Raw genomic sequence first — 20,468 nt, forward strand, 5'->3', positions numbered from 1 at the left:
CTGGCAGGGAATGAGATAATTACTAATATTTATGCACTTTACTGTGCAATTAGGGGTCATATCCAGAGTACATTTGTTTTTAATCATATTTATAATTTACACAGCTTGGCCAACAATATGGCTCCCTGTAAAAACCTAAAAACTACAATGTAGACCATGAGATTTTTTCCCAATTTAAAAAGGGTTAAAACTTGCTATACATATGCTAAGACTTAGCATGTGTTAATTGTGCACTACTTATGTTGACTAAGTAACCATCACTTGAACTGAGTGTACATCCTTCTGTATTATTTTAATTGGTAACTTCGTTTCTGTCAAACCTTCTCAAGCCCCAAACGCTCGTCCCTGAGTAAGCACGAATCGGTGAACCACAAACAAAGTGAACAACCTGGACTCCCACAAATTGCTTTTGGCTTTTCCCCCCCTAAACGCCGCATGGGGTCATTAAGTCAAGTTCCGCCGTACATCAAAAACGTACAAAACTGCTGACCTTCCAGCGGAAGAAACACACCTCAAACCCTCCAGGTAGCCACCAAACAGCGGGAAGACGACTTCAAACAAAAAAAAAGAACTTTTAACAAGCCCTTTTAAAAAAAAACGAACCTATTTGAAAACGCATACATCTGAGGGGAGTCGCGTGGAAAAACCAAGTCGTTCTTTTATTACATACAGATTCAAATGACAATAAAACGGTGTAAATAAAATATGTTCATGTCCAGTGGTAAACAAGAGCCTCTGTTCACCGATGTCACCAAATGCTCCAGCTACACTTTGAAGCGGCCTGGAAAAGCCGCGGTGGCTCGAGCGGCGACGCCACGTCGACCTCCCAATAAAACGGACAAAAGAAGAAAAAAACAAACAAAAAAAAAACACTTCCTTGCAGGCGCTTCAGAAGAAAAGTCCCCTCATCCTCCGGCCGATGCCCTGCCGGTCGTACAGGACGTTGAACTTGTTGATGAACTGGTTCATGCTGTTGCACGACTTGGTGATGGTGCCCAAGTAGGCCATGAGTCCCACGTCGTTGCATTGCTTTTGGGGAGACACCCCAAAAAATGTGGGTTAGAAAGGCACGGCCTGGAATTACATAAAGCGAGCGTTGGGGTTGTCTTACGTCGTAAAAGTCGGTCTTGAATTTGATGGTGCTGAGGACGGGCAGTCTGTGGCACAACGCGTTGGCTTCTCGCAGGATTTCGTGGTTGAAGGGGACCTCTCCTGTTTTGTAGGGGGAAAAACAGCCCCCAAAAAGTGCGGGTTATTATTCTGAGGCATATTTGTTAGAGGTTGATTGTTATTTTCCTTAAATTTTTCTTATAGAAATGTGTTGGGTCATTTTAAAAATAGACATTTGTTCCTCTTCTGAACTGTCGCGAGGGTGCTGGAGTCTAGCCGGCTAACTACGGGCAGGTGGAGCTGCCGACTTATCTCAGTCAAAGTGGATTGGACGCTTGGCGCTGTCGAGTAAAATAAGCGGCCGCTAAAGAGTTAAATGTTGTTATATGTATGCTAAAAGTTAGCATGTGTTATTTGTGCACTTCCCTACTTGTTTATGTTGTGACTATTTATGTTGACTACTTATTTATTGATGATTTATTTGTCTGTTTGTTGTTGTTATTTGTGCACTGCTTTAAATTTCAATACTTGTATAATGACAATACAAGCATTCAATTCCAGTTAGCGGCTAACTACGAAGCTAACCCTCGACATCAAACAGAAGCGCTCGTGGCGTTTTCGGAAGGCCGGCCCGGGTTTAACGAGGTGACAAAAAGGCGGCGTCCCCTTTCAAATGAAGAAGCCGGACGTGGGACCGCTAATTAACGAGCGCGTCTCACCCGTTTCCACGGCTTTGACGTATTCCAGAATGATCTTGACGCGACTGTGCAGCATCTTGATGGCGCTGTGCTGGGCGATGAGGTGCTCGGCCACTACGGCGCCGGGAAACGCAAATCAGGGGAGGGATGCATTTCCCGCGCCTTCCGGCGGCTTGCTTTACCCGTGGAGTTCTCGCCCGTGCCGGTGGCCGTCATGCGGGCAACGTGGTCCACGCCGATCCTCTCGGCCTCCTCCGTGGCCAGGGTGTAGTTCAGCTCGGCGAACAACATGGTGGCCTGCAAAAAGGACAAACTTGTGAGTATTCTGGAACGACTCTCGATTCGGGAACGACTTCTTTTGATTGGCATCTTACCTCGCCGCTGATGATGTCAATGACCGACTCAAAAACAGTAACAGGAAGCTGAAATGACAAAATTGGTTGTCGAGCGGCGCCACGTCCACGGTCGATTGGTCGCCAGTCTTTTGGTCGCCCGGAAGGTTATTGATAATTACCATTTAAATCATTTCTCAAATTCCCTAAATACAAACTGAAAATGACTATTTAGTCATACTTAATGCCCTAGTAATTATTAGGCTAAAGAAAAGCTCCAAATTTCCCGGACTTTTATTGTTTTTTTGTTGGAGAACTTGTTAAGACCCTGACTGACGTCGCTTCTTAAAGGGACAACGCATGTACATACACATACAAATTCTTCTACACTCACACGTCGGCTCAGTGAAACTGCTCATGGCCATTGTTGGCTTTTATTCATGCGTAGATCGTGTTGTTTACCTTCTTTTGGTCGCCCGTTGTCACGGTCGGGGCGACCAAAAGACCGGCGACCAATCGACCGCACACGCCCGTCCACCAGCGAGCCGCTCACTTACGTCCGTGTGCTTGGTCATGGGGTTGAGCTTGAGGAAGAGCGGACTCTCGATGATCTCGCACACCTGCCGGCAGACGCCCGGTTACGATACGGCGAGCGTCACCCGCCATTCCCTCGCCCACCTGCTTGTGAATGTGGATGTCGGACGCATCGGGGGGACCGCCCGTGGTGTACCAACCCAGGAACTCCATTTCTTTGAACACCTGCTTGACTGAAAAGGCACACATTTCGACTTTTTCTCCCGTCCGGAATACGTCGGCGATCCAAAATGGCATCGCCGCCACTCACACTGCTCCTCCTTGGTGTAGTAGTACTCCTTGTCGATGTGCACTTTGTCTTCCGCGGTGTGCGAAAGGAGCTCGAAGGAGTTCATCACCTCGATGTTTCGGCCTTCCTGCTTCCCGATGAGAGCGCCGATCACTGGGGAAGCGAGAAGGATGAACGGGGGAACGGCGACCATCGCACGTGACCGTAGGGCGGACGCCTACCTTGCATGGGGCGTCCCTCCTGTGACCGGATGCGTATCCAGTGGTCCGATATGTTGAGAATGACCAACGGGTGGAGGGCCACCGAGACGCTGCCAGTCATGCCGGAGGCCATGACGCTTGGGCTGGCTGTAGATTGATTAATTGATTGATTGATTGACAGCAAGAGAGAGAAACACACAAAACACAAGCAAAACACTTTCATTTGTTTACGACAAGCACTTTGCACCCCATCTGCATTTGCCTACCGTCACCATGTTTGAGCTTTTGCATTTTCCATCAGATCCACAAAAGAAAAATAACGTTTTGCGCGAGATTCTGAGATTGTTGTTTCATTCTATGCAACGGTACATGTTGAAGAGAAAATATCGCTACGAATGAGTTGACAGCTTTACGGCAGGAGCCGCCTGTGTCAGCAAACTCGCATTAGGAGCGCTGATCATAGCGATTTGTCAGCGGGGATAGCAAATTCTGAGTTTGAGAAGCGGGAGCAACGATTTAATCGCGGATAGGTGACGCCGCGGATGAAAAAGTCATTGAATAAGTGCTAAAAGACTCGCCTGCCCCGTCCACTTCCATTCCACCGCCGTTGCTGGTCGCCATCTTGTCCGGTGAAGGGCGCATGCGCGGTGCGGGATGGACTTAGACGGATGTTGGCCAGAATGACCGTGAAGTACAAAGCAAATATTTATATCTGGTTCAACACGTGTACGTTTCAACCGGATTTTGAACGGATTTGTTTTTGTTTACGAGTATATTTTTATGGTATGAACTTTTAAACAATGGGAACTGGCTAGTTTAGGAGACCGAGAGCACCAATATACCATGACATACTCAAGACTTGATGTCTATTGCGTGCTGTGGGCCGAAGGGGAACTGCGTTGTCTATAGTTTGCCATTTTGCGTCGGAGTCATTCACCAAACATAGCTATAGAAATAATATGCGTGTATTTTGAAATCCATATTTTTCAACTGATTTTTAGAACTGCTCGGTTTGTCGTAAACGTCAGTTGCAATCAAAATACTGCAGTCTTCAAAATAATTGCAACATTCTTTTCAATCTCCAGGTTAAATTATAGCCGTTTTATTAAAAAACTAATCTTTTGTGAATTCGTCAAGAATCCAGCGAGTTAAGAATATTTTATTGGAGAAAAATCATTGGCTTTACGTCCGAGCAAGATGAGGTTTGATCTGGCGCAAGATGGCCGACAATTACTTCTGCAGCCGATCCAGCAATAGACATCTAGTGCAAAATATATATTTATATGCTATTTAACTAGTCAACCAGTCGACGTTTCCGTCGGAGTATTCATAACAGCCCACTTCTTGTGTTTTCACATATTAGTCCGTGTCTCCCCTAAAAAAAAGAAAGAAAGAAAAAGGTGTTCACAATTTTGTTTACATAATGGATGTATTTTCAACGTATAACCTCGACTACCTTCCAGAAAACATTTTAATTGACGTGCTGTCGTATTTGAGCGTACGCGAGCTTGTCAAAGTTGGGAGGTGAGAGCTAACGGAGATTGATTCTCCAAAAATAAACATTGCCCTTTGTCATCTTGGGAAAACGAACTCTTTTCGCATGATTTAAAGTTGTGTGTGGTGTGTAAATGTCGTCTTTGCAGAGTGTGTAAGAAATGGAGACGCCTTGTAAAGGATCAAAAACTGTGGAGACTTGTTGACCTGACTACGTGGAAAGGGGTATGATTTTATGGTTTTGATTTTAACAATAAAACCTCACTCCTAGTGTTTAATTCATTGAATTTGCTTTGGAGTCCTTTTGTACTTCATCCTACAAACCGAGCAAGCTGAGTAGTTTTTCATAAATTGCTCGCTAACACTAAAGTTGATCTTCTCTATGATCTATATAACCTCTATGATCATATTTGGTCTATATGAAAAATGTCCCTATTAAGTTTATAAATGAATGCACAAAAATATGATCAAATGCAGTCATGAATTACACTCCGAAGTTGTTGGTTTTTGGCCCCAATAACATTGTAATTGATTTAAAAATGTGTGTTTGTATTGTACTATTTATCCAATGATCTGCCATTGACAACAACACAATACAATACAATAACCATTCATATCATCTTTTTCTCTTTGTCTCTTTCTCTCTGCTGTCAATAAGATGACGTCCCGGATCCTGTGGGTCCTAGTGCGCCAGTATCTGGGTTGCGGACTACGATGCTTACGCCTGCACGGTCTCCTCCTCTCCGTCCGAGGGGGTTCTTTCCTCTCGGAAGCTTGGCTCAAGGCCCTGTCGGCAAAATGTCCTCGCCTGAGCAAGCTCTACCTCCTGCACGTGGACTTGAGAAGCCTCCCCACATGCCAGCTGCTTCCGCCCTCCTTGAAGGTGCTGGAGCTGCAAGGCTGCGAACTCAACCCGGGGTTCTTCCAGCAGCGGGACCCTCCGCCTTCCCCTCCAGAGAACGCGCAGGCCGCTTCCGGCGTCCGAGAGAGAGAAAGCGCTCGCCACGCCCCGTCGGGGATTTCTATCGAATGTTTAATCCTTAAAATGGTGCCCTCTTTCAAGGACCAGCACTTGCAGAGTCTGACGTCGTGGGAGAGGCTCAGTCGGCTGGAGTTGTGCGACACGTTCCGGGTGACGGCCAACGGGCTCCGGGGCTGCGCCGCCAAGGAGGGCGCCTGCGGTTTGGAGGGTCTGTTCCGTCTCAAATGTCTGGGGATGAGCGTCACCACGCGGAAGGGCTACCAGAGGCCCGTGGCTTCCTCGGGGCTGGGCTCGGGGTGGCTCGGCCTGGAGGAGCTGAGCCTGGGCGGCAAAGAGGTGTTACCCGGGCTCCTCTACGCCAGTCGCCTGAAGGACCTGAAACGCCTCTTCCTGAAGGCCTGCACGCTCGGCGAGAAGCAGATCGTTCACAACTGCAAAAAGCTGCGCGGCATTCCCGGCTTCCACAGACTGGAGTTTTTCGACGTGGTCTTTCAACCTCGCCCGTGCTCGCCCGAGGGGGAGGACGCCGGCGAGGGGGAGCGGGACGACCGCGGGGAGACCGCCGGCGCCAGCGCCGACGATAACGGCGGCGACCAAAGTCGGCCCGATCAGCTGATTCAGAATCTGAGTCGTTCTCTGGCCGTCCTGTTGCCCTGCTGCACCCTGGCCTTCACCAATTGCTCCGTCCAAATCAATCCAGATTCACCAACGCATCCAATTTAACCATCGCAGCGCTACACGTGACTCTAGAGACGCAAAGTTTTACAGTGGTGGGAGGTTAGGATAGAGAAATGGTTCCAAAGTCACTACTTGGAAAAGATCCAATTCGTCATTGCATAGTGAACTGTGTCGTCCTTAGATTTGCATTCAAAACTTGAAAGGTGCCGCCGGATTGGTCGGAACCAAAACCCGCACCCGCAATGGCCGTTCAGGGGCAATTTGGACACGTCTTACCTCGTGCCATGTTTGACATTTATGTGCTTTGGGATTTTTGGCGGGGCAGATTTCATGCTTGTACATAGAAAATGAGTCTTTAAAAAACAGATGGAGGTGCTAGTTCTTATTTCATCTCCTGCATCCATTGCAATCCCAACATGCATTGCAATTGCAATGACACGTGTTCCTAAAATAGACGATAGGCCAATTGTATTTAGAGTGTATAAAGTTCTGCTAAAGATGTTTGATTTTCTGCTCCACTTATCCTCAGTAGGGTAATTACAGTGTTTGTAAACTACACAAGTCCACATGTTTTCTATTGATAGTGTCTTATTCCTCCCAAATTTAAGTATAGCGCTGTATTACCATTTCCACGTTTTGTTACCTGCCTTAAATAAAAGTGCCATTTTCTGTCATCTTTCAAAGGTATTGATATCAATCATTTATGACATGGATAGGCAGATCACAAAGCCGGTGTTGACGATTGAGAGCCTACAAAATGTTTATATAATCTAACTCTCGACCTGTCTTCCAACGGTAGCGTGGCCGAGCGGTCTAAGGCGCTGGATTAAGGCTCCAGTCTCTCCGGAGGCGTGGGTTCGAATCCCACCGCTGCCAGAACATCCTTTTGATAGATTCATATTTTAAGATGAAGGGCCCTTCGTCATTCAATTTTGTCTACCAAGCATTATACATTATTATTTATGTTATTGCATTGATTTTGTAGTTTTATCTGTAATTTGTGTCGACCTACTTTCAAACGTATTTTCTAGTATTAAATAAACTGATGAGAGTTATGTTTTCTAAATTCTGTTGCTTTATTTTATTGAATGTTTTTTATTGTTATTATGCAACTTTAAAGTCTGATTTATGTCTGACAGTTTTTATTTCTTTCTTATTCCCTGTGCTAGCATTTATTTTTTAAGCCCGTGAAGCCTCGTTGTATTTCCGGATCCGGGGATACATTTCCGGGTTGAAAACCTCCACCACCCTACGCCATTCAACAACAACAACAACAACAAAAATCGCCCGCGTTCCGTCCCAATGTTTGAATTTCATGGCTAAAATTAAATAAATTGAATCGAAATATGGCGAGTTTACCACCAGGGGACCCGCAACTTGTGTCGATGATCGTCAATCACCTTAAAACACAAGGTCTTTTCGACCAGTTTAGGAGAGACTGCCTCGCAGATGTCGACACCAAGGTAAGATCGGATAACTTCATTTTTAATTATATATACTATTGCAATGTTTAGATGTCCAAGGTAAATCGGCTTCGTCAATAGAGCTAAGCTACCAAACTACTACTGTCACTGCCACCACCGTACTGCTACTACTACTACAGTACTACAACTTTGCTCATTTAAAAATAGCACAAACATTAGAAATTCTTATTATTTTAAAGCTTAATTATAGACTAAAATAAAATATTATATGCTAATATAGCGGCCAACATGACCCTGCTCATTTTTACAATGGTGAATTATTTTGTTCATTATTTACGAGTGATAACAGCACTCAGAATTCACATAGTAAGCTAATTTCCTATTGCATACTACAATGTAACATTGTATCTTTTGCAGCCAGCTTATCTAAACCTGAAACAGCGAGTGGACAACTTTGTCTCCAATCACCTGTCCAACCACACATGGAGCCCTCAGTTGAACAAAAACCAGTTGCGAAACAACATCAGACAACTTGTCTTGCAGTCAGTGTTTTTTTTAAATTTTTATCTCCCCACAAATCTCACTTCATTTAGTCGACCGTGATGTGAGCACGTCCATCTTGCTCTTGTCCCTCTCAGATCCGGCATGCTGGAGCAGGGAGTGGACAGGATCGTCGCCCAGGTGGTGGACCCCAAAGTCAACCTCATTTTCAGGCCGCAGGTGGAGAAAGTGGTCCACCAGCTGTTGTCGCCCGGCACCAGCAGCGAGGAACCGGCGCCTCCGCCACCTCCACCGCCGCCCTCGACGGAGAACAACGTGGACGCGGTTGTTCCTCAGCAAGGTACGTTTGATACCGACTTTATTCCTGCTAACTAATAGTGAAACATCCAAAGTTCAAAACGGGCCAATGTGTAGCGTAGATTCATTCATTTCAAGGCACTTTTTTATTCATATTTCCATATTTACAAAAACTGCCTCATTTAATTTATCACAGAGCCGGGCGATAAAAACGCTAATTTTTGTCAACGATGATATTAAAAACTTTCAATCAGAATTCCGTAATTTTAAACTGCAAATACACCACCCGACCACCACAGAGAATGGGGGCGCTGTGAACGCTAGTTCCAGACCAAGTTGATTATTTTATTTATTTCATATTGCACAGCAACTTTTGGTTTGAAGGCAAATTTATAAAAATAAAGACGCGTGTCAAAATTTTGCCGGTTTTATGCTTTACTTTTCAAAGTTTAAGGGGGAGTTGTCTTATATTTATTGCACAAAAATACTTTAAAAACCATCATATTCCATATTCTCTTTTCTTATAAAGTAAGGTAACATAGTTACTTTCATATTTGAATGAGGAGGAAAGTAATTTATTTGAAGTTTCAAATTTGAAACAAAAAAGGAGGTAGTTATGTAACTTCCAATGTTGGTTGCAACTACATGGAGGCTTTCATATGTGTCATTTTGATAATTACATCATTATCAAAATTCATCTGTGCAGGCTCATCGTCCACGCCGCCGTCCACGACGGCCCCGGGCGTCATGTCCATCCTGGACACCATCACCTCGCTCAACCTTGAGGTCAACGTCAAGGCCCCCGAGAAGGAGTGCAAACCCTCGGACGAGGACAGCGAGCGGGACGCCATTCTGGCGGTGGAGGACGACGTCAAGACCGAAGAAGAAGAAGACGGGGACCGAGCCAAGCCGCAAAGTGAAGAATCGGAGGCGATGGCGGACGAGCCCTCGGACGCGGCGGACGTCAAGAAGGAAATAGACGCGGAGGAGGTCAAGGTGGAGGATGAGGAGGATGAGAAGAAGGAGGAAGAGCCGAGAAGCGAAGGAGAGGCTGAGGAAAAAGCCAAAGTGACTCCGAAAACCAGCGGGAAACATTCCGAGGAGAAGCCGGAGGAAGATGGCTGCCAGGCCAAGCAGAAAGCCAAAGAGAGAATCAAAGAAGGTCACTCGCCGCTCCATCCGTGTCCTCTTTTGCTTTGCATCCATGCTAATCTTGTGCTGTGGTCACTCGCGCGCAGAGTATTCCTTGGAGGACTCCGACTTGGACGGCCTGAGTGACATCACCGTGAGTTCCGTGCACACCAGCGACCTGTCCTCCTTTGAAGGGGAGAGCGACGACGACCAGCCCTTGTCCGATTCCTCCTCCGAGGGCGAGCGACCATCTGACGGTCTCACTTTTTTATTCTTCATTAGTGCCAACATTGTGGTTATAACGTGCTCAACTTTTTTTTCTTTTCTCCCCTAAATCGAAGTCCTGCATCATGATTGGATGAATTTTTGCGGTGTGTCCTTGAAGAAACAAAATTTTATTAAAAACACATTGCCCTGCGGCCAAAATATGAAATGCTAAGCTATGCTAAATGATTACAAGGGCCATTGCAATTCAATTGGACTGAAACGGGCCAATTATCATTTTTCTGCTATCGTAATATACAGCACTTTCAGTTTCTATTCTTGCGTTATTAAAAGAAAATTCCCTTTGCTTATTTCATCACTGAACCCATATTAATCTTCTAACGATGTGATAATTCTCTTTGTTGATAGGCTTTGTGAAAATTTGATTTTGGTCCATCCCTTTCGTGACTAGCAAAAGCTTATCAAAAAAATGATACGTTTATCTCCGTGGTCTCATGTTTTTAATTTCCTCTTTGTCCGCCAATATTTAAGGAGTGAGTTCAGACAAGAAAGAAACCGGCGAGGAGACGGGAGAAGAAGGCAGAGAGAGTAAACCTCGGCGCAAAGCCTACGTGCACAAGCCCTTCCTCTACTCCCGTTACTATAGCGACTCGGACGACGAGGTCACGGTGGAGGAACGCCGGCGATCTGCTGTGAGTCCGGGCCTTTCCTAACCTCAATATTTTTCACTCTGCTAAGTAAAGTTAGCATTGCAAAACAATGGCATTCTAGATATTTATATATTGAATAGAAAATACAGGCAGGGTAAAGCCTCAAAAACTACTTATCTACGTATCTATGTTGACAATTGGAATGGAATTGGATTGGAATTGGATTGGAATGGAATTGGATTTGGATTTGGATTGGATTGGAATGGGATTGAAATTGGATTGGAATTGGATTGGAATTGGATTGGAATTGGATTGGAATTGGATTGGAATTGGATTGGAATTGGATTGGAATTGGATTGGAATTGGATTGGAATTGGATTGGAATTGGATTGGAATTGGATTGGAATTGGATTGGAATTGGATTGGAATTGGATTGGATTGGAATTGGAATTGGATTGGAATTGGATTGGAATTGGATTGGAATTGGATTGGAATTGGATTGGAATTGGGGTTGGGATTGGATTGGGATTGGAATTGGATTGGGATTAGATTGGATTGGGATTAGATTGCATTGGGATTAGATTGGGATTGGATTGGAATTGAATTGGAATTGGATAAAATACATTTTTTTTTAAATCAGACATAGGCTTGTCATCATCATTGACTAGACAAAAGCCTAATTGTCATCATACCCAGCTGCGTATGACGAAATTGGTAATTGCAATTGAATTGGTTTGGAATTGGAATGGAATGGGAATAGAATGGAATTGGATTTTTTTTCTCTTTTCAGGCTAAAGACAAAGAGGAACGTCTGCTGAAAAGACAACAAAATCGAGAGCGAATGGAAGAGAAGCGCAAGCAGAAAGCAGCGCAGGCGGAAGAACAAGGTAACCCGGATTTGACGTCACGTTCAAAACGTAAAACCGTTGAAATGATGGAGGTGAGCTTGAAAGCGCTCAAAGAGTTGCTGGCGTTTCCTCCCGGACAGATCAGAAAAAACAGAAGAGCTCTCAGTCCGCCGGAATGGAGACGCCGCGAGCTAAGGAAGCTCGCAAGGAGCGGAAAGTGCTGGAGAAGAAAATGGCGCTCAACAGAAAGAGGAAGCTAGATTCCAGGTCAGTCTCCAAATAACCTTTTCTTCTTGTTTTCGAGTCTCTTATTTAACTCGGGAATGTTTCTGTTTACGCAGAAACCAGGGAGATGCCACCAGCAAGAAAAAAGGAGAAACGGGAGAAACATCTAAAAAGACAGTACGTGCCAGCCGTCATTAGATTTAGCCTATCCCACCCAAATGGGAAAACCCTTAATTGGTGATCAGCCAATCACAGGGTACAAGAAGACAAACAACCACTCAGAGCTAGGAACAATTTAGCTTGCATGTTTTTGGGATGTGGGAGCAAAGCAGAGTACCCGCAGAAAACCCACCCAAGCCCGGGGAGAACATGCACACAGCGCACAGTGAGGACCCACCTGGGATCGAACCCTCGACCCCAGAACTGTCAGGCCGACGTGCCGCCATGCAGTCTAACTTTATTAACATATTCATACATACATCAAGATCATTCATTCATCTGTGCGTGAATAATAATGAGTAACAGGTAGAAAATGATCACATACACCCCCATAACAACAACAACAACAATATTGACATATATTGTGAGTAGCGACTTTCATTACTCATAGGACAGTTAAGATACTTTTTTCCCCGTATGAAAAATGATAGAAAATCGAGATGTTTTGTGTTCTTCTTTAGGACGTCAAATCGACGCCATCGCGGAGCCTCCAACAGAAGCCGGTGAAAAATCCGTCCGAGTCTTGGCCGTCCGACGACAGGCACGGAAAGACGGGCGTCTCGGAAGACTCGCCCGACGCCAAGAAGCTCCCCGACAAAAACCGCACCCATTCCTTCATCCTGGACTTGGAGCTGGGCTCCCAGGAGGCTCTCCGCCAGCGCTCCGTGGGGAAGTTCGACCGGCCGTCGCGCAAGGACCGCAAAGAACGGGAGCGCGCCGCCGCCTCCGACGACGTCGTCCCTAAACTCAAGCCGAAGCAGGAGAAGAAAGCCGAAGTCCCGCTCAGCCCGCCGCAGAAGGACGGCGCTCCCGCCAAGGCGCTGTCCGACGACAGGAGCGAGAAGAAGCCCAAGGGGAAGAATGAGAAGAAGTCGTCCGGCGCCAAAGAGCAGAAGAGCGAGACGGACGACGCCTCCTCCGCCAAGAGGATGCGGGCCCAGTCTGTCGAAAAGGACAAGAAAGACAAGACCAAAGAGAAAGACAAGTTCAAAGCCGGCAAAAGCGATTCAAAGCAACCGCCACGAGGGGATTCTTCGGAGGAGCGGCGACCCGAGGCCACGCCCCCGACGGCGGACGCGCTGACGGGCAAGAAGAAAGAAAAACACTCCAAAGACGCCCCGAAAAGACCCAAAAGCCACGGCGAAGACCGGCAGGGCGACAAAGCCAAGCTCAAGATGGACCTCAAAGAGAAGACGAAAGGCGAGCAGGCCGCCAGGACGCCGATCGACGGCGACAAGTCTCCCAAGAGGGTCAAAACGACGGAGAAAGGCAAAATGGCCGACAAGTCCAAACTCAGGGAGGAGCCCAAGAGTCCCGCCACGCTTAAGGTGGAAAGGAAAGCTCACGCTTCGGACCTTCGGGGGAAGGAGAAGAAGAAGGGCGTTGGCGGCGCCGGGGGGAAAGAGCAGAGGAGAAACGCGGACGAAAGCGGCAAGAAAAAAGCCGACAGGAAGGAGAAGGAGAGTCGGCAGGAGAAAAAAGCGGGCAGAGTCGAGAAGGCCGACGAAGCGGCGGCGCACCCGGCTTTGAGCCCGACACCCGCCCCGCCCGCCGTGCCCCCGGAAGCCGACGCCCTCCTGACGCTCATGGACGTCTGCGCCTCGGCCATGGACGCCCGGCTGCACGAGGCGGGCGACGGCGAGCGCGCCGCCCCGCTGGTGACGCTCCGGGACGCCGACATGAAGATGAAAGAGGCCGCCCTGGCGCTGCTCTCCATGGACCCCGACGGCGCCGCCTTGCCCCCCGGCTTCATGAGTCACGAGACCAAGGAGGAGCCGGAGGAGAACCGGCGGGAAGACGCTTCGGAGTTCTCGGCGCCGCCCCTCGACGACCGCTGGGACAGCCGAGGTGAGCGAACGGGAAAAGGACGTCCGCCTGCATTACGGGCGGACTGGTTTTTCATCTGGTTTTTGTGCTTGCTAACTTTCAGAGAAGTCCGGACCGGATTCCACCGGTGCCGACACCCTTCTGGTAAACAAACGTCCTTTTTTGCCCACATTTGAGCTCTGGAATTCTTCAAATGTCTTCAAATTCCACACAACACGTAACTTTGAATTTGCGCTACACCATATGACCATATATCTATTGCCAAATCCTTTATAGCAGCGACAATTTAAGACAAAAATGTGGGTGGGTTGGTTTTGTTTAATGGACGACAACAACAACAAAAATGCATAATAATGTTTTGAGTGGCATTGATGGCAGGAGACGTCCAATCCGTTTTGCCTGGGAGGGCTCATCGATCTCAAATGTGCTTGTTTTGTTTTTCTCTGCGCATACTAGAGAGATGATGCAAAGTCCCAAGAAAGCCCGAGTCGGGAAGAAGAAGAGTCCATAACGGGAAAAGAAATGGATGCTAACTCTCAGCTAACTGAAGAACAGGAATTGCCTACAGAGGAACATGGTATTAAAACATCATTTCTGGGGATAAGAAGACGCTTGTTTTTGACGCCGCTTCTTCTCACAGAAAATGTGGTCACTCCAGCAAAAGTGGAGGAGAACCCCGCCGTGGCCCCTTGCGAGATGCCGACTCTTCCGCACGTTTGCACTCCGCCAGGTGGGCGCATAAAACCACACATGTTGGCAAAAAACATATCTTTATTGTCCCGTGTCCTTTGTAGAGACAACCCGAGAGGACGGTGACGCTGAGATTGAAGTGAGCGTATTTTCGTCCCCCATTTCGTAAATGATCCGAAACAAAACTAACGTAACGTAACGATTACTTCTTAATTACAGGCAGGCGAAGCTGTGGCCACGGAATTAGAACTCAGTTGTGGTAAGTGAATGAAAAAAGCTATAATTTCAATGGAGTATTGATTTTTTTCCCCCACCAAAACACTAGAAGTGAAAAACCAGGAAGAGAATTGCACTGCGCCAATTGTAAGTTTAATATTTTATCACCAAGGGAACAGTCCATGCCTTTATATTGATTGCTTTATGGAATGTACCATTGATTGGTTTAGGGGGAACAAAAAAGTCCAGTCACAGAAGCCACCAGTGCGACAGAAGTGGCCCAACCAGAAAGTCAGTACCGCTTATTTACCGCATTTTCTCGCATAATAAGCCGCCTCCGCGTGTAAGCCGCACCCTTAAAATTGCCTTAAAATCGTGGAATTTTACAATTACTCTTGTATAATCAATTTCAGGCGAGAGCTCCGACGTCCACGAGGAGCGGAAGGAGTCGGAAGTTTGTGAAAAGGTCACTTTTATTCGCGTACAGCACAAAATATCCATACTTATGGTGTGCTTTTTTTCGCGGCAGGAACGAGGACGAGGCCGACGGAAACGAAAACTATCCAGTCAAAATGTGGCGGTGGTCAACGAAAGCGGTAATATTTGTTTGAAATGCCCAAAAAATCGAGTTAAAGTGTCATTTGTCAGTGACAACTTTAATGTTCAGCAGTTGAAGACCAGGATGGGAAGGAAGCCATGATGGAGGTCAGTTAGAAAGTTGACTTAATGCAGAAAAAAATCCGCAATAAATGACTTTTGGATTGGTTTGTAGGAACGCCAGGCGCCCAATGTCCTGGACGTGAAAACGCCACGTCGGGGGCGATCGTCCAAAGCCTTGGACGAGGGGGAGGAGCCAAACCAGGCTGGGAAAAAGGAACAGACGCCGAGTCGGAGGGGGAGACCTTCGTCCTCCAAAGGTAAGACACGCTTCTCCTTTAAAGACTGAGCGGTAAGAAGGTTTTTCTTCGATACGAGCTGATTGGCTGAGATGAAAATGGGTACGAATGCTACAAAATTAGAAAAAAATAATGTGATAGAAGTGACAACGATAGGAGCGTTTTGTTTTGTTTTGATTTCCGTTTGAGTGCAAATTTACAGTTTTTTCAATTATATATTTATTCATTAACTTACTTATTACCTATCTATTTATGTCTAAAATGCCTTTCCTATTTCTGCATCCTCACCCTCTTGCTACTGTGACAACGAAATTTCCCGAATACGGGATGAATAAAGTTATCCAATCCAATCCAATTGCCCCAACCGGCCTTCATTGTTTTTGGATTTAAAACGGACTTTGGCATTTTTAGATGAACCTGCGCTGAAGAAAAGGAGGTCTTCAAAGACCGGAGAAGCTCAAGAGGGAGACCAGACGTTGGGGAATTCCACAGCGGTGGACGCCAGCGAGGGTACCAGTGCGGAAACGATTGACGAGACCGAAACCGCGACCCCCGAGGAGACCTCGGAGGACGCCCCAGGGGAGTCCGGAGAGGACGCGTGTCCGAGTGAGGAGGCCGTGCAATTGAAGGAGGAGGAACCCGAGGAGGAAAAAAGCCAGGAAGAGCCTTCCAAGGACGAAGAAAAGCCAGACGAGAAGGAGATGAGCAAAGACGCGAAAGAGGAACCCGTGGATGTTGTCGGCGAAGACGGCGCCACGGAAAAGAGTGAAATGATGATTACGGAAAAGAGTGAAATGGTGACTACGGAAAGCAGTGAAGACACCTCAAATGGGGAAGCCTCCAAAGAGGAGGCAGCAGAAGATGTCCACAACGAGCCCGCGGAGGACGCAAGGGAGGAGCCTCTGAAGGTGCAAGGAGAGGACCAACAAAACGTCGGTGAGCAAAATGACGCCATCGTGGCAAAATTCCAAACGTCAATAAAAACTCCTTACGATCATTTGAAGCCAAGTTTAACTTATATTTTGACCTTTACATTTAGAGCAGGGGGGTCAGACTCGGGTTGGTTCGCGGGCCGCTTTAACGTCAACTTGATTTCAAGTTGGGCCGGACCGTTTTAGATATAATATTTAGATTTTTTTTTTTTATAAATGGATTAAAAGAACTGGATTAAAAGCCCTGAATATTCCGTTTTTTATAGATCTAAAACAATGTTTATTTTAGCTTTTTTAAAATATATTTTTAGATTTTACAAAATGATTTTTGAACTAAAAACACAGAAAAAAATGGATTAAAAAATTTCAATTATTGATTTAAAAGGGGGAAAATCAGGAAATTTAATATACATCTATACTCTTCATTTGAATTTGATCCTAAAACAGAAAGTCGGCACTCATGATTTACTTTCCCGGGCCACACAAAATGATGCAGCGGGCCAGATTTGGCCCCCGGGCCGCCACTTTGACACATGTGATTTAGACTATAGAGAGAAAATAGCAAATTTGAAGTTCTCGCCTGTGTACGTGGAGGAACATTTTCCTTCAACTGTCCAAGTCCCAACTTCATCAAAATTGTTTGTGCCATTTCTGGTGTCTAATTGGACGAAACCTTCTCGCAGATTCTCCGCCGGCGAGCCTTTCCAAAGACAACGAGGAGATCGGCGGCGAGAAGAAAGCCGACGCCGTACGTTGAAATCCTCATCTTTCACTTCTACTCACTTTCCGTTCAAGTCTCGCCAGGGGAAAAATGTGGGTGAGATGCTTTCAGGTGGACGATCCGCAGAGCGCCGTTCCCAAGAAGCCCGCCCGGAGGGGAAGACCGCCCAAGACGGCGACGCCGTCCGACGGCGCAGGTGCGTCTTCGTCATTTTTCCTCCGTGACTGGAAAGAAAAGTCCTAGTTTGCGTCTTTTGTCCCACGCCAGAGAAAAAGGAGAAAACGGAAGTGGCGCGAAACGACGAGGACGACAACGGCGGGGAAAAAGACGAGGACGGCAAAGAAGCTAAGGGTCGGGCTACCACGCGATTGGCGTCTCGACTGGAAGCAGAAAGGTCAGACGGAAAATACACGATGACGAGGAAATAAATATATATATGTCGTATTTTTGAGAGGGCATTTAAAAAAATGTTTTTTAAACCAATAGGATTTAAAGTAACAATCGTAAATCAGATTACTATATGCTAAAAAATAACATCCTGTCAGAGTGAAAAAACAACAACTTTATTTTCAGGACTATTAATTTGACCCAGCCAATGTAGCGGAAAAAATATATATACGTTGTATTTTTGGGAGGTTATTTAAAAAAAATGAAACCAATAGGATTTAAAGTAACAATAGAACATCAGATAACAATAGCCTAAAAAATAGCATCCTGTCAGAGTGAAAAAAATATATTTATATTTTCAGGACTATTAATTCGCTCCAGCCAATTTAGTGGAAAAAATATATAAATCGCATTTTTGGTTGGGCCATTTTTTCCCATTTTTCAAGTCGCACTTGAGTAGTAGTTGCAGGCCCAGCCAAACTATGAAAAAAAGCGCGACTTATAGTCCAGAAAATACAATAAGTTGCACTTGAGTATTAAAATACAATAAATTGCACTTGAGTATTAAAATACAATAAATTGCACTTGAGTATTAAAATACAATAAATTGCACTTGAGTATTAAAATACAATAAATTGCACTTGAGTATTAAAATACAATAAATTGCACTTGAGTATTAAAATACAATAAATTGCACTTGAGTATTAAAATACAATAAATTACACTTGAGTATTAGTTGCAGGCCCAACCAAACTACAAAAAAATGCGGCTTATAGTCCGGCAAATACAGCAGTTGCATTTTATTTTATTTTTTAATGTTTTTTATTTTTATTTTTTGGGTTGCATTGAATTCATACCACAACTCTTAATTTTTCCATTTCTTGTCCTTGGACAGAAATAAGCCCAGCAAACCGTCCACGCGAGCCAGCCGACAGAGCGGCAAAGACGAGCCCGCGGCGCGGTGAGTTTATCACGACTTCCTTAAAAACATCGGCAACCCGTGCCCTTGTTATTGTCAAACTCATCATTTGCGCTCCTCCGTCTACCGCAGCGGGGCGAGGGGCCGTGGAAGCGGCGCCAAGGGGGGCCGCAAAGCCGAGCCCAACCTTCCCTCCGCACGGTCGCGAGGCGGCCAAAAGTCCGAGGAGCCCCCTGCCAAGCGAGCTAAGCGCTGACGTCTCGCTATCCGGACGCAACATTTGTTTAACAATCCCTTGCGGTTCCCATCGCACACGGCACCATTCCGTTGTATTTTCCACGCAAAAATAGAACCGTATTTTAGCTTCATTTTTATACTTCATTATTCATTCTGTGAATGACAAAATGTCTCCTTGGCTTGTACTCTTTGTATTTTTTAAATCTGTACTATCATCAACATGTTAGCCTAGTTTCTTTTTTTTATAAATGCAAATTAAATGCATGTATGTTAGCATTTTTTTGTATGTATTTTTTTGCCACCCCCCCATCCCTGTTTTTTTGGCATGTGGGTGAAATTCCTCCCAGCTCACTTAAAAGGCTCCTTCCCTTTTCCCTTCCCTTTTCTCCCACTTTCAGACCTTGAGCTTGATTGAGTGTGCCATCCAGATGGGGATGATGGGATATTTGGTGAGAATTTCTTTTTAAAGCGGGCGCCATTTATTGCAAATGAGTCTTGGCAGGCACCCCCACTGCCGCCCCTCTTTTACGCCATCTGAACACAATTTGGCAGCAATTCTTGACGATGAGGGTGTGCTTATGAGAAGATGTAAAAAAAAAATAGGGGGTGGTTCACAGGGGGGCGTTACCATGACGCTGTTTGGGTATATTTCTTTTAAAAACATTGAATTTAAGTTACAAGATGAGGCAGGTTAAGAAGAGAGAAATGTGGCTTAATGTGCCATTTAAATTTAAATTTCCTCACTGTACAGCAGGCAAGCAGCTATTATTATTATTATTATTTTAGGATATTAAGGCATCATGTCTCTGTTGCGAAAGAGGAAAGGAGAAAAAAAAAGAAGCAACTACTATAAACTGTTTCCCGGCAGAGCCATTAAGTGCAAGCATATCATCTTTCAGGTTTTTGGGGGCTGTAGGTTTTCTTCTTGCCCGCAGAGGGAGCCCTTTTGTCTACAGAAACGGACGATGCATTTTGTCCAGCACTTTCGCAAGAAATTGTGAGCATGCAGTAATACTAAAACAGGTTTGGAGTCAATCTATTATCGCATATTCATTGAATGATTCTTTTTTCTTATTTTTGATAGACTACAAATGACCAGAAATATATGGTTCTCCATTCTAAACGGCTTGAACTTGATTCGATTGTCTCATATTTGCTTTAGAATTAAGTTGATTCATATTGTAAGTCATGTTTCATTGAAATGTTGTATATCAGCTATTCAAAAATTCAAACATAGGGCAAAAACCTTTTCATTTAAAAAAGGCATATTTAAAAAAAAAAAAGATTATACCTTACCCTTTTATGGAGCAATGGACTATTTTTAGTCATAAACAATATCTATATATTAGAAATGATTATTTATTTATACAATTCATCATTATTTTTTATTATTATTTAATGTAATTATAAATACGCCCATAAAGTGGTTAAAATATTGATAAAAGTCAAGAGTAATGACAATGGAATCAATAAAAACAGAACTAGACTATGTTTACGACCCATAAAAACAGTCTAAAGTGCATTTTTAAAAACAGTATTAAACTCGTTCCATGCATTGACTGTGAAAAACGTGCAATGCATTAGAACCGGAATGAGTGCAAATCCTCATCTTTTTGCCACTGACGACGCTAGACGTCCAATGCAATGAAAAAACGTCCATTCGCCCTCCTAGTCAAAATGGATTGGACATCCATCACCGTCAATGGCAACCGATAATGTGAAGCAGAGGGTTAGAAAAAAAATCACAGTTCGTCATGTAAGGGTTAAATCTCTTTCAGCCGTTTTGAGTGTAATATAATCTTCCTT

The 20,468-nt window shown here is 45.2% G+C and overlaps 3 protein-coding genes and 1 non-coding gene across 5 annotated transcripts; 3 read left to right on the forward strand and 1 right to left on the reverse strand.

Annotated features, from left to right (window-relative positions):
- Positions 1-633: 633 nt before the first annotated feature.
- cops6 (COP9 signalosome subunit 6) lies at positions 634-3,908 on the reverse strand. Its single transcript, XM_077610049.1, has 10 exons — positions 3,742-3,908; positions 3,185-3,310; positions 2,985-3,116; positions 2,819-2,907; positions 2,698-2,760; positions 2,183-2,230; positions 1,991-2,105; positions 1,830-1,922; positions 1,112-1,212; positions 634-1,029 (listed from the first exon to the last, which is right to left on the reverse strand). The coding sequence occupies exons 1-10, from the start codon at positions 3,803-3,805 to the stop codon at positions 889-891; spliced, it is 972 nt and encodes a 323-aa protein (XP_077466175.1). The 5' UTR covers positions 3,806-3,908; the 3' UTR covers positions 634-888.
- On the forward strand, positions 3,835-7,033 carry LOC144082724 (F-box/LRR-repeat protein 12). Its single transcript, XM_077610048.1, has 3 exons — positions 3,835-4,687; positions 4,807-4,882; positions 5,316-7,033. Exons 1-3 carry the CDS (start codon positions 4,587-4,589, stop codon positions 6,360-6,362), a joined length of 1,224 nt encoding a protein of 407 aa, XP_077466174.1. The 5' UTR covers positions 3,835-4,586; the 3' UTR covers positions 6,363-7,033.
- Positions 7,034-7,111: 78 nt separating this feature from the next.
- On the forward strand, positions 7,112-7,193 carry trnal-aag (transfer RNA leucine (anticodon AAG)). The gene has a single exon. It is a non-coding gene; the product is annotated as a tRNA-Leu (tRNA).
- A 353-nt stretch (positions 7,194-7,546) lies between these two features.
- bod1l1 (biorientation of chromosomes in cell division 1-like 1) lies at positions 7,547-18,938 on the forward strand. 2 transcript variants are annotated; one of them, XM_077609928.1, is made up of 27 exons: positions 7,547-7,780; positions 8,159-8,283; positions 8,380-8,582; positions 9,246-9,701; positions 9,778-9,927; positions 10,427-10,587; positions 11,336-11,432; positions 11,534-11,660; positions 11,735-11,795; positions 12,299-13,685; positions 13,768-13,808; positions 14,121-14,241; positions 14,323-14,394; positions 14,459-14,493; positions 14,574-14,613; positions 14,680-14,717; positions 14,801-14,861; positions 14,984-15,036; positions 15,100-15,166; positions 15,238-15,275; positions 15,343-15,487; positions 15,878-16,402; positions 17,082-17,146; positions 17,231-17,315; positions 17,387-17,513; positions 18,402-18,467; positions 18,558-18,938. In XM_077609928.1, the coding sequence occupies exons 1-27, from the start codon at positions 7,664-7,666 to the stop codon at positions 18,679-18,681; spliced, it is 4,587 nt and encodes a 1,528-aa protein (XP_077466054.1). In that variant the 5' UTR covers positions 7,547-7,663; the 3' UTR covers positions 18,682-18,938. The 2 variants fall into 2 exon arrangements, with proteins under 2 accessions (XP_077466054.1, XP_077466055.1); XM_077609929.1 differs by having other exon boundaries at positions 15,241-15,275.
- Positions 18,939-20,468: the final 1,530 nt, after the last annotated feature.

This window comes from Stigmatopora argus, chromosome 9, assembly GCF_051989625.1.
Source record: "Stigmatopora argus isolate UIUO_Sarg chromosome 9, RoL_Sarg_1.0, whole genome shotgun sequence".
Lineage (NCBI taxonomy): Eukaryota > Metazoa > Chordata > Actinopteri > Syngnathiformes > Syngnathidae > Stigmatopora > Stigmatopora argus.

What these genes read in the sequence shown, in the direction of transcription:
- LOC144082724 (XM_077610048.1), top strand. Translation starts at nt 4,587, where the DNA reads ATGGATGTATTTTCAACGTATAACCTCGACTACCTTCCAGAAAACATT. An exon ending in GAGCTTGTCAAAGTTGGGAG is followed by an intron (nt 4,688 to 4,806) that starts GTGAGAGCTAAC and finishes TCGTCTTTGCAG; the next exon opens with AGTGTGTAAGAAATGGAGAC. An exon ending in ACCTGACTACGTGGAAAGGG is followed by an intron (nt 4,883 to 5,315) that starts GTATGATTTTAT and finishes GCTGTCAATAAG; the next exon opens with ATGACGTCCCGGATCCTGTG.
- cops6 (XM_077610049.1), bottom strand. Translation starts at nt 3,805, where the DNA reads ATGCGCCCTTCACCGGACAAGATGGCGACCAGCAACGGCGGTGGAATG. An exon ending in GGAGGGACGCCCCATGCAAG is followed by an intron (nt 3,117 to 3,184) that starts GTAGGCGTCCGC and finishes TCGCTTCCCCAG; the next exon opens with TGATCGGCGCTCTCATCGGG. An exon ending in TCAAGACCGACTTTTACGAC is followed by an intron (nt 1,030 to 1,111) that starts GTAAGACAACCC and finishes TCTCCCCAAAAG; the next exon opens with CAATGCAACGACGTGGGACT.
- bod1l1 (XM_077609928.1), top strand. Translation starts at nt 7,664, where the DNA reads ATGGCGAGTTTACCACCAGGGGACCCGCAACTTGTGTCGATGATCGTC. An exon ending in AAGAGGAAGCTAGATTCCAG is followed by an intron (nt 11,661 to 11,734) that starts GTCAGTCTCCAA and finishes CTGTTTACGCAG; the next exon opens with AAACCAGGGAGATGCCACCA. An exon ending in AAAGACGAGCCCGCGGCGCG is followed by an intron (nt 18,468 to 18,557) that starts GTGAGTTTATCA and finishes CGTCTACCGCAG; the next exon opens with CGGGGCGAGGGGCCGTGGAA.